Source organism: Gorilla gorilla, chromosome 2 (assembly GCF_029281585.2).
Source record: "Gorilla gorilla gorilla isolate KB3781 chromosome 2, NHGRI_mGorGor1-v2.1_pri, whole genome shotgun sequence".
In the NCBI taxonomy this organism is placed as follows: Eukaryota; Metazoa; Chordata; class Mammalia; order Primates; family Hominidae; genus Gorilla; species Gorilla gorilla.
The window spans coordinates 181,173,373-181,189,186 of record NC_086017.1 but is presented as its reverse complement, the minus strand read 5'-3'; the positions used below and the strand labels follow the sequence as shown (position 1 = coordinate 181,189,186).

General features: G+C 34.8%; 1 protein-coding gene across 14 annotated transcripts in view; it reads left to right on the top strand.

The window, feature by feature from the left end:
* PHC3 (polyhomeotic homolog 3) overlaps nt 1–15,814 on the top strand; it is a 95,743-nt gene that overhangs the window by 78,140 nt on the left and 1,789 nt on the right. For 10 of the 14 annotated variants that reach the window (XM_055381440.1, XM_055381438.1, XM_055381444.1 and 7 more), the window contains 3 exons: nt 189–321; nt 413–644; nt 5,723–15,502. In XM_055381440.1, coding sequence (XP_055237415.1) covers nt 189–321; nt 413–644; nt 5,723–5,877 — 520 coding nt within the window. In that variant the 3' untranslated portion in view covers nt 5,878–15,502. Of the gene's footprint in view, nt 1–188; nt 322–412; nt 645–817; nt 946–4,075; nt 4,209–5,722; nt 15,503–15,814 lie in introns of those variants that run through there. The other 4 variants (XR_002005355.3, XR_002005357.4, XR_008678050.2 and 1 more) reach the window with 3 other exon arrangements.

The following is a 15,814-nucleotide window of genomic DNA, read 5'->3' as shown; positions in this document are numbered from 1 at the left end:
GAGCCCATTTTTTGACCTTTAGCATAAGTAAATCCATTGAACAGTGTAGTTACTTTATGAGGTCTTACATTCATTAATGATGTAGTATGGTACTTACTGATTCACAGTTGCACTTTAAAGTCACAATTAAATACTAAATGGATTGTCCCATATATCATTAAATATTTTTTCTTTCTTGAATTTCTTAGGTACAATGTTAGCTGTTCTAAAAAATTTGCCCTTAGTCGTTGGAATCGTAAGCCTGATAATCAAAGTCTTGGGCATCGTGGCCGTCGTCCAAGTGGCCCTGATGGGGCAGCGAGAGAACATATCCTTAGGCAGGTCTGTATAAACCTCGCTTCAATGTAAAATACCCTTTTCAGAAATGCAAGGAAAGTGCAATGCTGTATTTTGCTTGTACTACATTTTCCAGCTTCCAATTACTTATCCATCTGCAGAAGAAGACTTGGCTTCTCATGAAGATTCTGTGCCATCTGCTATGACAACTCGTCTGCGCAGGCAGAGCGAGCGGGAAAGAGAACGTGAGCTTCGGGATGTGAGAATTCGGAAAATGCCTGAGAACAGTGACTTGCTACCAGTTGCACAAACAGAGCCATCTATATGGACAGTTGATGATGTCTGGGCCTTCATCCATTCTTTGCCTGGTATGTAATTCATCACTTTGGCCTTAATATTTTTCTTGTGCATTCACACACAGCAATGTTAGATACATCCACACCTTTTGCACAAAAGGGCTAGAGAAGTACTGTGTATATGTATAAATAAAATGACATTTGTTATTGAAATATGATCTGTTTCCTCTTGCTTATTCCCTCAGCACTACTGGGTATTTTCTCATACCCCCCAAGTCGATAAAAACTGACTAGTCCTGCTTCTGCTGTGACACCTCAGCCGGTGAAGATATTAAAGGTGCTTTCTTCTCTTCAGTCTGATTTCTCTCGAGAGGTCAGTAGAGAGATTGAATCAGACACTTCTTCCTTTCTGCTCTTCTATTTTTCTATTCTATTCCTCCTTATTTCCTAATTTAACCTTTTAAAAAATGAAGTAAGAGAGACTTTTTTTTTTTACATTTTTGAAAGCTAATCAAAACCTTTTAAAATGTAAAAATTTGGTTTCTTTGAAAAAATCAAGCTAGTCCTTTTAAAAGAAGGTACATTCTTTGATTCTTTTCAGTAAATAAACATCAAGAGCCTTTCTGAAATTTTATTTTTCAAATAGAGAGCTGAAATTCAATTATATTCATTCTAATATTGAGGGTAACTTTCTTATTTATGTTTTCCTGTTCTCTCATTTTGATACTCTTTCCATCACCTTAAGTCTCTATCTTTTTTCCTTAAAACAACAATAATCTTTTATATCCACCTTCTCCAAGGGGCTGGCTACTGAAGACAGCTGCACCTTTGCTCATGATGAGACCCACACTAGTTATATATGTTAAGACTATATATATATGTATATATATATTTTTTAAAATCAGTAAATCTTGTCATTCACTTTGACCTTATGCATATGGAAAATGAGGAGACTAAAACAAAAAATTTATTTCCTTTTGGTTTTATTGCGAATCATATCATTTCTCTTGATACAAGCTTTCTAGAAGAATACATCCTATTTGAACTTGTCTACTAACTTTTTACAGTTTAATAAGCTAATTAATCAGCTGTTGTTGCTAATTAGTCTTTCTCTGATGGCAACTAAAGTCTTGGAAGCATACTTAGAGCTAACATGCTATACAAGAAAATATATTTAGGAATGATAGTTGTAAAGAATCCGTCACCCACTTTACCTCATATACAGAATTCTGTGAGATTTTGTTAAATTAGTTTATCAATAGCTTGTTTTAGAAATGCTAAGTTTTAAAAAAATATGGCCACTTTTAAAGAAAGATGGAATTGTTTAAAGTGGAGATACTTCATGGGAAGATTTTTAAACATGTGCATGTGCCCACGAAAACTTAGGTGTGAGTTAATTGCTGACCATGTGGATTTAGAATCTGTTTTAAACTGGGTGTATTTAGAAGACAGTGGGTCTTCATTGGTTGTGGTTTTGTATCTAATGAATCCAATTTTAGTTTTTAGACCAGTGTAGCTATCTTGAGAATTAACTTTGGAGTCTATGTGGATACCTGGGGCTGGGCTTTGATTCTGTCATCTTTAGAAGTAGTGTCACTCTTCCAGGTAGGGCACATGATCTGTTTGTGAGCCTGATTTTTCATTGGGGGAAATTTTTCTTTTCCTTTGCAGAAGAGAGTTGGTTTATATTCTGAGGAAAGTAGTTGCCCAAATAATTAACAAATATGGATACTGCTGATTCTTCTTTCACTTCTTTTTTTATTTAGGCTAATTTTTCCCAGCATCCTTTGCCATGTGGCTACTTTACCAGAACAAAGGCAAATTCCTTTGCCTCATTCTTGCTTCATTTGAGTTAAAAAAACATAAAACTTAATATTCCTCATAACTTAAAATGCTTGTCTTATAGAGTTCATCTAGACACTTAATTTTGTTGCCAGGTATTTAGAAAACACTATATATCATAAAAAGGACACGGCTATTATATAATTTAGAATTGCTTACTACTATTTTAGAGTCTGGTTAATATGACTCTTTTCTTTACTTATGAAATGGGAGTGTTTCCAAACTGCTTTGACAGGCCAAATAATAAGCTTATTTGTGTGATTAGTTGTATCACCTTTCTCACAGTTTTCTCTGCATAATGCCTATAGTTTAAGGTAATCTCATACCAGAAAATGCCTTAATGTTCATTTCTTTCTGCTTCTCTGGACTTTGTAAATTTCGTTTTGAGCTTCTTTTAGCTCTCATTAAGCGCTGTTTGTTTTCCCTGAGTAGTCTACTCCCAAGCTTTTCTCATAGGATGAACAAGCTTGTAAATTTTGTAATCTCTTTTGTATTTTGTTTCTTTCCAGTTGAGATAGGCTTCCATCCCTCTTTAACCAGGGCATTTATATTTACTCCTCCAGTTTTCTCTTCTCTTTGTATATCATCTTGTTAACCATCCTGTTCAGACTATGTTAGAGCTTGTATGCAGTAGACCAGAATCTCAGAGCTGTTAACAGAATGAAAAATTACCGCCTTCTAATTTTCTCTGCATTAAAAAGTTATCTACAGGAATAATTCTTATTTTCAATTTACTGCGGGTTATCTTCTTTAACCTTTCCTTGCTATGGTGAACTGCCTTTTGCAGAGATCAGTTTGTCCTCTATTTATTGAAGGGTGAATCCACAGTAGATTTGATTTTTCTGTAGGCATATAAACTAGGAATCATTTTTTAAAACATGACTATTTACTGGTTTTTGTAATATCAGTATTGGGACTTGTTTATTCTGTAGTATTGAGTGGCAGGTGATACCTTTTCACCAACCTTACTGTGGTCAATTTTTGTGCAGGGTGTCTTATTTTGAGTTTAGCTGGAGAAGTGATGCCAGACACTTGAAAGATCAGTTGGGACCCATGTGTAGAGGTCTTTGCCTGTGCTGAGAGCTGCACTACACTTGCTTCTGGTGAGGTGAAGCTAGCTCAGCTGACTGGCTGTGTCAGTTGGTGTATGTTTTGTACACATCCCCGGGATCCAGGCATTTTACCAAAGTAGATGTTAATGTCAGAAACTCAGAACTGTATCTCAGTATACCTTGAGCACTTAAAATTGTTTTTAAAATATATTTTTCTGTAATGAGTTTCTGGAAGCATACTTGCTTCCAATTTTTCTAAGTCACTTTTTTTTAAAATTTCTATACTGATGTAACTACACTTTTTTTGTGGTTAGCTTAAGAAAGTTGTGATCTAAAATGCATTCCTATTTGATCGTGCTAATTCCCAAAACACTTTTTGTTCTTTATTATTTTGCTAATACATTTACTGTTCACCTACAAGAGGAATCTCACAATACAGAGGAACAGGAATGTGCTACATATTTTCCTCATGGAGAACTCCTTGTTTCTATTCCCAAATGTAGCTCTTATAGTTCTCATTACTTCTCATTGCTCTTGTTTTCTGAATCTAAGTAAGTCCCACCCTATCTTTCTCTCTCTTCTTTTCTTTCCTGTGTTCTTGTAAGTAAGACTGAAGAGAGAAGAACATTAGTTCTTTCATAAAAAGAAGGATGAAGTCACAACTAGATGCAAGATTAGTCAGTTTTGTCTGCCCAGTTTTGTTGAGAGCTACCTCTGGGAAAAGAAAAGGGGCTTTTCTATGGTGAGTAATCCCATTTCAACTATAGTTTCTTTTATAAGATAAATGTGCAAAAGCATAATAATTTCATAGAGGGTATTGAAATGTCAATTTTTCAAAGTCTGAGAAATTATTAAAATAGAAATTGAAAAGCTAGTTGTTATATAGGAAACAGTAAAGATACAAGTAACAGAGGACATGAGAAAAGAAATAAGCAAGAGAAAAAATGGACACACAGCTGTACACAGGAAAAAATGTTTGTATTACTCTTACAGATAGCTCTTCTATAGGAGATTATATTTTTGTTTATTGTGTATTCACTAATTCAGTCCTTATTGACAAATATTATGTATTCAGTACCTATAATGCTTTGTGCTTTGTGCTGGGGTTGTGTAAGACATCATAATCTTACATAAACAAGAGGATGATATATTTGCAAGTAGAAAGGATAATTGAACTAGCAAAATTGTGGCATCCGAAAGTGTAATGTAACTATTTTCATTTTTCATTATCTTTTTCTTTGTGTTTTCCCTTAGAATGCTGATTTGAATAAAATAGAAAAACTTAAGCTGTCAGTTTTTATGTGTATTCTTAAATTCATCTTAAAATTTTACTATCTCTCAAGAAAGCTTCCATATTTTTATATTCTCTTGTCTCAGCTACTTAATTGATTACCTTTCCTATTGGTTTCTTTACCCTTAATGGGTAAGTTTATTGAGTAATTTGGATGTGAAAATTTGGTAGACAGTAAAAACATTTGAGTTTCAGGTAGATACTAGCATTGTTATCTGCTAAAGCACCTGGTTTAGACTTAGAGCTAAAATATTGGTTATATGGCAGGAAATTCGCCAGCAAGCTCATAATTTCAATGAGAATTGCTTTCTTAACAAAAGTGGAGACAAGCCCAGTGATAGTCAAGTCAAGCAGTGTAATACATTTCAGCAGCATTGCAATAGATTGGTAATACAGTCTTGAGAGATTTGATATGTCCTGAGTGAACAATAAAAATATTTTAAATGTACTTGTCAAGTGAAGGTCATAAATTAGGATAAGGTACAAATGATAATGAAAGTGGTACTTACTTGAGAAAATATTTCTAGATTGTTATTTAAATGACAAAACATATTTTTGTTTCCTCTTTACCTATATGTGAAGGATATATTATACAGAGATAAGTGCATGAGGTATAACTAGTTAACCCAAACCTGTTATGTGGCATGCTTTAAGGTAACACCATAGTCCTTTTTGTGAAGGAAGTATTATATCTAGACTTCCCTCTTATGAATTATTTCTATAACATTATTTTAGAGCAAGAATTCCAAGCAAATTGCTTTACCTGGATTTTGAATTCTTATTTTCAGAATGCAAATACTCTATTCTTCAAGAGTGAACTCAAGACTACCATAAATAAATTTCATTTGTTTCTCAGCCTGTATTTCAGATTCTCAGACCCAGTGAGAACATAACTGTGACTGTTAGGAGTAATGTCTAATTGTTGTATATTTAATTCTAACTTCTGTCCTCTGGTCAAATTCCAGGCTGCCAGGATATCGCAGATGAATTCAGAGCACAGGAGATTGATGGACAGGCCCTTCTCTTGCTAAAAGAAGACCATCTCATGAGTGCAATGAATATCAAGCTAGGCCCAGCCCTGAAGATCTGTGCACGCATCAACTCTCTGAAGGAATCTTAACAGGAACATGAAGCCTTGATAAAACAGCAGTTTTACTCTTCTCACACAAACTTGTAAGGTAAAGGCCTAACTTGGTCTAGAATATGACACTTATTGTGGTGGATAGCCAAGCACATTGGGATCTCCGCATCAAATACTGACATTTCTTCTACAGGTATAATAATTCATCATGCATTTTCATAATTAATAAACATTGGTAAAATTAATTTTACAGGTTACATGAAACATTGAAAGACTTGTTACAGAGGGCCATGATATTTTTCAAAGAAATGTGTTATACTAGATAATTTTTTTAAAGGTGATGTTTATCATTAATATAAAGAATCCTTTTAAAAGTAATTTAATGATTTACATTTCTCCTCTTTTGATTCAATTTTCTTATACATTTTTTCTACCCTATTAGTTTTCTAAAGGTTGTCATGAGAGGTATATTATGGAATAATTTAGTAGTCCAGTGACAGAATCGTATGAAATCAGTGTACATTTTAAAAAACATGTCTTTTAGACATATGCTTTATCTATAAAAAAGGAATTGTGTTCTAGTATGAACAATACTGATCTGGAAGTGAGAAGAGTTAGTTTCTATTCCAAACTTGACCAAGACTTTGGTTTGACTGAGAACGTTTTCCTCTCAGTTTTTGTACATTTATTTAGAGCAGTGGTTCTCAGTGGAGGTCAGTTTTGATCGCCAGGGGACATCTGGCAATGTTGAGACATTTTGGTTGTCACAGCTTGGGGGTGGGTTCAGGGGAGGGTTGCTACTGGTGTCTAGTAGGTAGAAGCCAGAGATGTTTCTAAATATCTTATAATGCACAGGACAGCACCCCTCCACTGTAAAGAATTATTGGTTCAAAAATATCGGTACTGCCAAGGTTGAGAAACTCTGATATAGAAGGAGTGATAAATATTGTTTTCACCCAAAGGAATACTTTTAAAGGATGAAGCTTACTAAACATATATGATGGAAGTATTATTCAGATAACATTAATATTCTGCTGAATAATTTTTTCTAGTTTAATCATACTAGAAAAAGAAAAAAAATCTACAAATTGTCCTATAAAATAAGGACAAACATGCAAATAATTTAACTCTCAGAAAGTACTAATTCATTCTGATTATCTTTCATACCTCTGTGCTCCTCTGCACTGATGAAGACATAATATGATTATACCTATGAACTAGTGCACAGCCTTTTCTGGCAAGAAAATAGCTTGTAGCAGATACGTGGTTGCTCTTTGGATTTTTTTCTATTGTTGAACATGCTGGGACTAGCTAGAATGCACATTCCTACTTCCTTTACCAAACGTTTGCATGCTTCCTGCAAAGCACTTACCAGGTGATTTCTCTTGAACCGTCGGATATAATTTTGTATGTACATATTTGAGGAAAGAAATGTAAAGCAAAACCTTTTACTGAACAGTGTTCTATAGAATTATGACACTAAAACAAAATTGTTTGTGGAAGCCCTGAAAGCTTTATAGTCCTGGACATCAAAAATTTTATTTGAGATGATGAATGTTTTGTTTTCATCTTTTCTTATATTACCACGATTGAGATATTTTAGTAATTGAAGGAACATACACAGATATTTGGCAGAAGTCGAGTAAAGAGGGGAAAAAAAGAGTCCGTGAGTTTCAGTCATTTTCACTGCTCTTTTCAGAAAGATTGTGTTGAGCTAGTAGAAGACTAAAGATGTCACTGAAGACATCACAGATACTATATTTATCTTTTGGCTTTGTGTACATTAGAGAATGTTGATTATTTTTATACAAAAATACAGCGGGTAATTTTTTTAATCTTTAGATGCCTCTTGTTTGAATGTATGCTTTGTGGAATTCTTTGTGTAGTAATGTTTTAAAAAAAGATGTTTACTGATAGTTACATGTAGGATTAGAATATGTAATATAAGGCTCATGTTCCAGACCTATGATAGCTTGTAGTCTATGTTACATATTTCTTTATATCACATTTTTAATCATTGGATTAAAGTATCAAGGAAAGCTAGGTACTCTATCATCAGTTTTCATTTATTAGCAGTTAATCATCATGACAGAATTGTCATATGCTTGACTTTTCCCTCTTCTTGGAATTTCAGAACACAAATACAGGCTAAGCATTAGTAAGAGATGGCCCACAGTATGAGAGAGAGAGGTGCAACGGAAAATCTCGCCTGGAATTAAAACTTTTCATAGATTATCCACGGTTAATACAAAATTTATTATATGGGGATAGACTGATCCAGCAATAATGATTACATCCTATAACTGTATTACCTATGGCCTTTAAGGTATCAATTTTGAACTGTGTTGTAGGCTCTCCTTTTATTTGTTCTCTTTCCTAATAGCAGCCATTCTGTACTTATTGAAAGCCCCTGTGCCTACTGCTGTCTTAAGTATTCAGGAGGGGCTTACAAGAGGGTTTTCTATTGGAGAATACCGTATAATCTTAAATCTAGTCCAGATCTCTGTTGTCCCCACTCAAAACATACACAAAATATGCACTTGCTTTTTTCAAGTGAGTTTTTATTTAAAAATGGCTTGTTTGCTATCACATTGGTGCAGCTGTTTCTTCCAAGATGAGTTAATCATCTTAATTTCAAAGCTTCAGCTATATATAATGGATATATATACAACACTGAGCATCCACCTCTCCCCTGAGCTTTAAAGCAGAGTTTCAGTATGATATAGGTGGGGAGAGTACATTGTTTTCATATCCTTTCATACTACTACTAATAGTTTTAGGATTTTGACTGGGGAGAGATAATGACAAACAGAAAGGGAACATGGAGGTTCTTCCTACTTTTGCTACCTAAGTTTGCATTTTCTGACTTCCTTGCAGTGTTGCACTCTTTGTCCCATTGGGATAAAAAGCATAAGTTTGAAATTTTGCTTTAAGCCTTGTGTTCCTAGGGAAGTTAAACAACTAAGAGAGCTGATGTGTAAAAATTATTTTTTATATGACATTAATATTCATCAAGCCTTGTGTAGGCATGTGTAAGACACAGCTATGCAGCTTTGAGTAGTCAATATAGTATGAGATAGAGTGTTGTCCTAAATCCTCCTGTCATTTTTTAAGTAGCATATTATTTCCCTGATGGCCCTGTTACTTTGCTGTTGAATACTCTAAACAGAACTTTTTAAAAGGTGTGTTTTAAGAGCAGTCACCCAGGAGTAGACAAGGTGGAATGGGAGGAGAGAAATGGTAATGCAAAAGCTTGAGCATGGGAAGAGTCAGAGGAGGCCATCATCCTTGTTAGCTTAGCCTACTTCAACACTGAGCACATTTCTGCACTTTTGAAGTGAAATTCATGTTTTACTTAGAAGAAATAATTTTCTTTCATTAGGGATCCCAGTTGATTTTTGTTTCCTGGTGTATCAAAATACTTAGAACTATGAAACAAGTATTATTGTGATCATGCCTTTGAATAATTTTTGACGTAGCTTATCTTCATGTATCAAGTATAAAATTATAATGAGACATCTATTCACAAATACAAGTCTTAGATTGAATTGAAATGTGTTATAGTGCCCTGTCTCCCACTGACTTGTTCAGTTAAATGTCTTAAAGTACATTATGTACATCTTCAGGCTTTTGGTACCACAATGGCACAAGTATGGTAGGGAGGCAATATAGTCTTAGGCTATATGCCTATATTAAGTGTGTATAAACAATTTTTGAAAGAATACACTATTATAGATGTATGTGAGTGATGCTGACCTGACAGCCATATCCAGTGGATGAAACTGACTGGACACACTGTTAAAATGTTTTAAAGATGTATTTTCAACCAGAACAGCCTGGTTATAGTTTGTGGTTTTCACCTTGGTGGATTGCAGGAACACATGCAGCCTACTGGCATTGAGCATTAGCTAATGGCATGAAAGGGCCTCATCTCACTACCTCTCTAAGGCCTCTAGCTCCAAGAAAACTGCATGAAAACTTCTTTCTTGGAGAGATCTTTGTCCCAAAATCCTTAGAGAGGATTTCATATGGGGCTAACTTTAGGAAGGGAGGCAGCTGGGGCAGGACTTTCTGATACCTGACAGTCATGTCCCAGAGCAACCTTTGGGCAGTGGAAACTGGCGCATCTATGCAAAATGATTGCTCAATCTCTATCTTGTGTACTACATATGTAACTAGCTGGGCCCTAAGGAAGGTTTTCTAGGGGGAAGGATAGGGAAGTAGAGGAGGAGACAAGTAGGAGGAACAAAGCATTCTAGACCCAAGAGGATAGAAGATATTTAGGATAGATATGGCTTTCATCCATAGTTCAAAATAATACATTTTGTTAGATGCCAGTTATAGCAGTAAATAGGTTATAGTTTTTATATGTCAAGATTTACCTGTAATCAGACTCATTCTTTCACTCTCTATACCCACTGTCTCCATGCTTGGGAGCATGGATATTAATAGTGATATAGAAGTTAGTGATTTTTGATTTCTGAAAAAGGTGAGAACCTTTTATTACAGTTGGAGAATATTTGTCAAAAATTCAAAGGTTGTTGTAATTGAGTTGCCAGAATTACAGAGAGTTTCCATTTTCAGATACCACAGTTGAATCACCTCTGTAGATTGTTATAAAGAGAGGCATTTTAAGATAGTATTTTATTTGCTAGGTTGTGTCTCAGTCTAAGAATTGGGAAAAGAAGAGCTATAGGTTTCTCTTTCCTAGTCTGGATTTCAGTAAACACAAGCCTACCTCTGCTTCTTTGGTTCACAGCAGTGTGGATCATGAAATGAACTGTTTACCCACATTCATCAATATTGGTATTTTACAAATCTACTTGGAGCATTTAATTTCATCTCAAAGATTGTGATCCACTTTAGATAAGCACAAATACAGTATTAGGAAAAGTAAATATGCAATCTTACTAAAATTTCAACTTGTTAAGCTGTATATCTTAAAAGAAATTATTTGGGGCTGGGCATGGTGGCTCACACCTGTAATCCCAGCACTTTGGGAGGCTGAGGTGGGTAGATCACCTGAGGTCAGGAGTTCGAGACCAGCCTGACCAATATGGTGAAACCCCATCTCTACTAAAAACACAAAAATTAGCTGGGTGTGGTGGCGTGCACCTGTAATCCCAGCTACTTGGGAGGCTGAGACAGGAAAATTGCTTGAACCCAGGTGGTGGAGGTTGCAGTGAGCCAAGATCACACCCCTGCACTCCAGCCTGGGTGACAGAGCGAGACTCCGTCTCAAAAAAACAAAACAAAAAATTATTTGGGAAGATAGGTCCTCTTTTGTTAGAAGTTCATAAAATGTATCATTATATAGTTTTGTTCACAGTAGTTATATAAGCTTTCTTCAAATAAATTTAAAATTAGATTACCTTCTTTGGAAAAAGAATTTCCTAAATTTTTAAGAATTTTCAAAGTTTTACATATTAGTTTTTAGAACCTAATCCGTTTTAAAATTGTACTATGAGAAAGCTTTTTTTTGAAAGTTGTAAACCATTAATACAAATAATACAAATATAATTATTACCATCACATTCCAGAGAATATGGCTTTTTCTAAACTTTCAATTTAAAAAACATACATTAAGGGAGAATCTCTGCCCTCCTTTTCAGCTCTGAAGATCAGCTTTTCTACTCAGACACATGCACACACCCCTTCCAAGTGTCATGTTTATGGGAACATTTGGGAAATGTTTTCCAGATGTTTTATTTTTTCCCTTTTATAGTTTGTTGACATTTAATTTTACTTAAAGATGACAATTTTAATCGGAAATGTTAGAGAAGAGGTACAACATAATGAGGTTCTAGCTAGCTTTATACTTTTGAAAAATATTTTTGTTTCTACTGCTTTTTACAAGTACTAGTCCTCTCAGTGATACTGGTGGTGTTCAGTATGAATCCATAGAAAGAAAACAAAATGTGTTGTTTAAAGAAAGCAGAGTAATGAATGAATTTCAGTTTTGAAAACAATATAATTTGAAAACACTGTTATACTAACATGGCAAGGTGTTAATTAAATATAAGAGTAAGGTAGTAAGTTCTTTTAGAGCACCTGTTTAAATTTACTCCAGTAATCATCTTAAGGATTGATAGTCACCATCATTTATTGGCCTAAAAGTTATATTTCATGGAATATTATCAGTGTTAAATCCAAGCTTTGTGGAGCTTTAAGTGACGGTGGTGAAAAAGTTGGTGTTTATGAGAGAGTGGTGGGGTGTCTAGTCATTAGTGAAGTTAAACATCAACCTGTTTTAGAAAGAATTTTTTAGTCTTGCCTCAAGTAAACCAGAAGTGTCTAGTGTTTAAATCTTTATTTAGAATGCTTCTCTTAAAAGTATTTTTTGTTTTGGGTAGTATTAAATAGTCAGTAAATAATCTATTTCAGTAGTAAATAATAGATGAATTAAGATGATGATGAGTGAGGATTAACACACTGGTCTGGAGACTGGGGTTTTATTTCAGTGGGTTAGCTGTGTGTGACATGTTGGGCAATTACTCAGCTGTTTTAACAGCTTCCAGATATGCAGTATGGTGCCTGTACTACTCAAAAGTTGATTTTGGTTTAATTCATCTTTAAGGTACCTCCCAGCTCTAAAACTATGATTCTAGGCTGTGTAATGGAGTTGTTCCTACTTTATTCTCTTTCCTTTTTTAAGGGTTCATTTTATACTTAATAAGCATCCATTTCTTGGGTCACCTACAGTCTTTGTTCTCCTAAGGATTAAAATAGAAAATTCATACATAACAAGCAAATGATGACATTTTCCTAAATGCTCCTTATTGGTTAACCACTGAATATATGAACACATATGAATATTGTCATTCATGTACTTACATTCATTTAGCAAACTATTTGAACACTTATATGTGCAGTGTTTGGTGAACATGACATGAGGAACTAGTAGTAAGTAAAATCTTCCCCCCAAAATTCATTGTGGCTTAAATAAATATGAACATAATCATTACTACTTAATATACTGAGAGGGAATCTTAATAAAATTGGAACTGGGAGGGAATATTTGTATGCATTGGGTAAAGGGTTAGGCTAGATGACATCTAAGGGGTCTGAGTGAATCATATCATAATTTTTATAACACATTTCACATACTAAACATCAGTTGGCCCCATACCTGATAAAGTTACAAAATTTAGGAGACTTAACATTAAGGACTTACAGGTTGAGACAACCCGTATTTCACAACATTATTTTGACACTTGAATCTATTCCAGAGTTGTTGCTATACAAGGCATGTGGCAGAACAGAAAAAAAGCTGGTGTTGATATAAGAGCTTTTTACCCAGTATTGACAGTGAGCAACTTTCTTTTTTTTTTTGAGATGGGTTCGCTCTGTCGCCCAGGCTGATGTGCAGTGGTGCGATCTCAGCTCACTGCAACCTCCACCTCCCGTGTTCAAGCGATTGTCTTGCCTCAGCCTTCCAAGTAGCTGGAATTACAGGTGCCCGCCACCACACCCGGCTAATTTTTGTATTTTTAGTAGAGACGGGGCTTCACCATGTTGGCCAGGCTGGTCTCGAACTCTTGACCTCAAGTGATCCACCTGCCTTGGCCTCCCTAAGTGCTGGGATTACAGGCTGGGGCCACCACACCCATCCGACAGTGTAGCAACTTTCTAAAACTGAAAAATCTCAAAGGAGATCATTGGAACTGACTTGTTCATTTATTTTTTGTTTTTAAATTAAGAAAGATTACACAAAATAAATGTTACTGTACTTTAAGCTATTACAAATATCCACCTTTTAAAGATATGTAAGAATCAGTAATATTCTAGAAAGCACATATATAGTAAAAGGGCATCCTTTAAATGCAGAACGGGTAAACATGAAACAGTTCCATGCTTGAATTGGTAAGTATCTAGGGGGTAAACATTGAATGGGAGAATCATTTACTGGGTTAAGGTCCCTTCCTTGTCACTCTGGGATGCTGTGAATCACATTGTAATTCCTGTTGACACAGCTTTACGTGTTAACATCAGTTGATACTGACATTCTCCATAAAGATATAGAATGAAAATATCTATTAAAAATAGTTTATCATTGTTTCAGCTTTTTTGTTTTGTTTGTTTTGAGACAGAGTCTCACTTGTCACCCAGGCTTGAGTGCAGCGGTGTGATCTTGGCTCAATGCAACCTCCGCCTCCCAGGTTCAAGAGATTCTCCCACCTTGGCCTCCCAAGTAGCTGGGATTACTGGCATGCACCACTACGCCTGGCCAGTTTTTTGTATTTTTAGTAGAGACGGGGTTTCACCATGTTGGCCAGGCTGGACTCGAACTCCTGACCTCAAGTGATCCGCCCACCTCAGCCTTCCAAAGTGCCGGGATTATAGGCATGAGCCACTGCGCCTAGCCTGTTGCAGCTTTTTAAAGCAGGAAAATATCCAAATAAACTGTTGGGTTAGAATCTATATTAGAATCTTTCAAACTAAGTGAAAACAGGAAGACTATCATCTAAGTAGCCAGATAATCTGGGTTTCAAAAAGTTATTCCATGGTACTGGTTTAAAAAATACTTTTCAAGTGTTTTAATTTTGAAAGTGTAACTAATTTTTCAAATATGTTATGCTGTTAAAATATGTATTCCATAAGTACTTTTTGTATATGTATTCTTAAATTTTAAAAAGTCAACTGAATGTGCAAAGATGATATAATTTTGGATGTAGACATTTAAACTAGATTCCCAGTCCTCTCCTTCAAAAGCTTGGTCTTTGTTTTTCCTATAGGGAAAAAAGTCAAAATAAGTTCCAAAAACTATCCTCAAAGTAGTATTGTGCTTGTAGTAAATGAAGGTTGGATGGATGGATACTGACAATGGTGGCAGGCATTTCAAGCCTTTTAAATTAGTACTTTTTGTCTTCTTGCTTATTAAAATTTTGTTAATTTTAGCAAAGACCAGTTGTTGTGATAAACTGGTGTTTTTTGGATGCTTCAAGCACATGTTAACCAATTTTTTAATTCCCCTTTTGGTTCCTCCCATTGTTCTAAAATAGGACTTTCATATTATTAAAACCTCAAAAGATGATCCACCCAGGATGAACAAAGATCACCAAGGGGAAAGAAAACATTTTTTATCTTTACAGAAAACATGTTAAGATTATATATAGATGTATTCTTTACATTGGATATTGTATTAGAGACCTCCTTACAAGAAATGAAATAGTTTTTAGCACTCTTAGCATTAGAGTTCCTAGATTGGTGTTGATAGCTACAGTTTTAAAATGTATAACCTGAAAATGAAGGTTAATTTTGCATTGTAAGAGCACATTTGATCTATGTAAAAAGTGTCCATTTGGTGTATTTTTTTAAAAAAGAGAAAGCACTTTCATATTAAGTAGCATGTGTATGAATTTAGATTTTCATATTTGTTGTGTCTGTATTCAGTGAAGTAAATTGAGCATTTAAATGTTTGTTGATGGCAACATTAACTATTAAATTAAAGCACCTTATACTCTGCTGCTTAACTTGCTTGTAATTGCACCTTTGTTACCTGCACATTTTCATATAGAATATTGTTGTAACATTGCTTCATGTGGGTCTGGATGGAAGATTAGTGGGCCTACAGGATCATTTATTTATATTGTTTATATTACAATAATATATTGTAGATCAGTTGTAAGTTCATTTCTTTACAAATAAAAGCCTCTTCCATTTGGCTGGTCTATTGAATAATTATTTTTTTTGTTTAAGCTTATGAGACATGGGGAATCCTCTGTGTAAACAAAACAAAAAGCTTAGTGAGGTTTGAAATGGTTTTAAAATCTCCTGATTTAAAATCTGCAAAGAGTGTAAGTAAGTCGTCTTTACTGATTAATTTCAATATATTTAAACATATTTCAGTCCCATATTTGGCCAACAACTAGAAGGCAATATATTTAGAGGAAAAAGTAATAGAAGGAAAGAGGGGGCCGGGTTTAAGAGTTCTAAACTGTTTAAACACACCCTGATGTTGTCTTGAACATAGGAT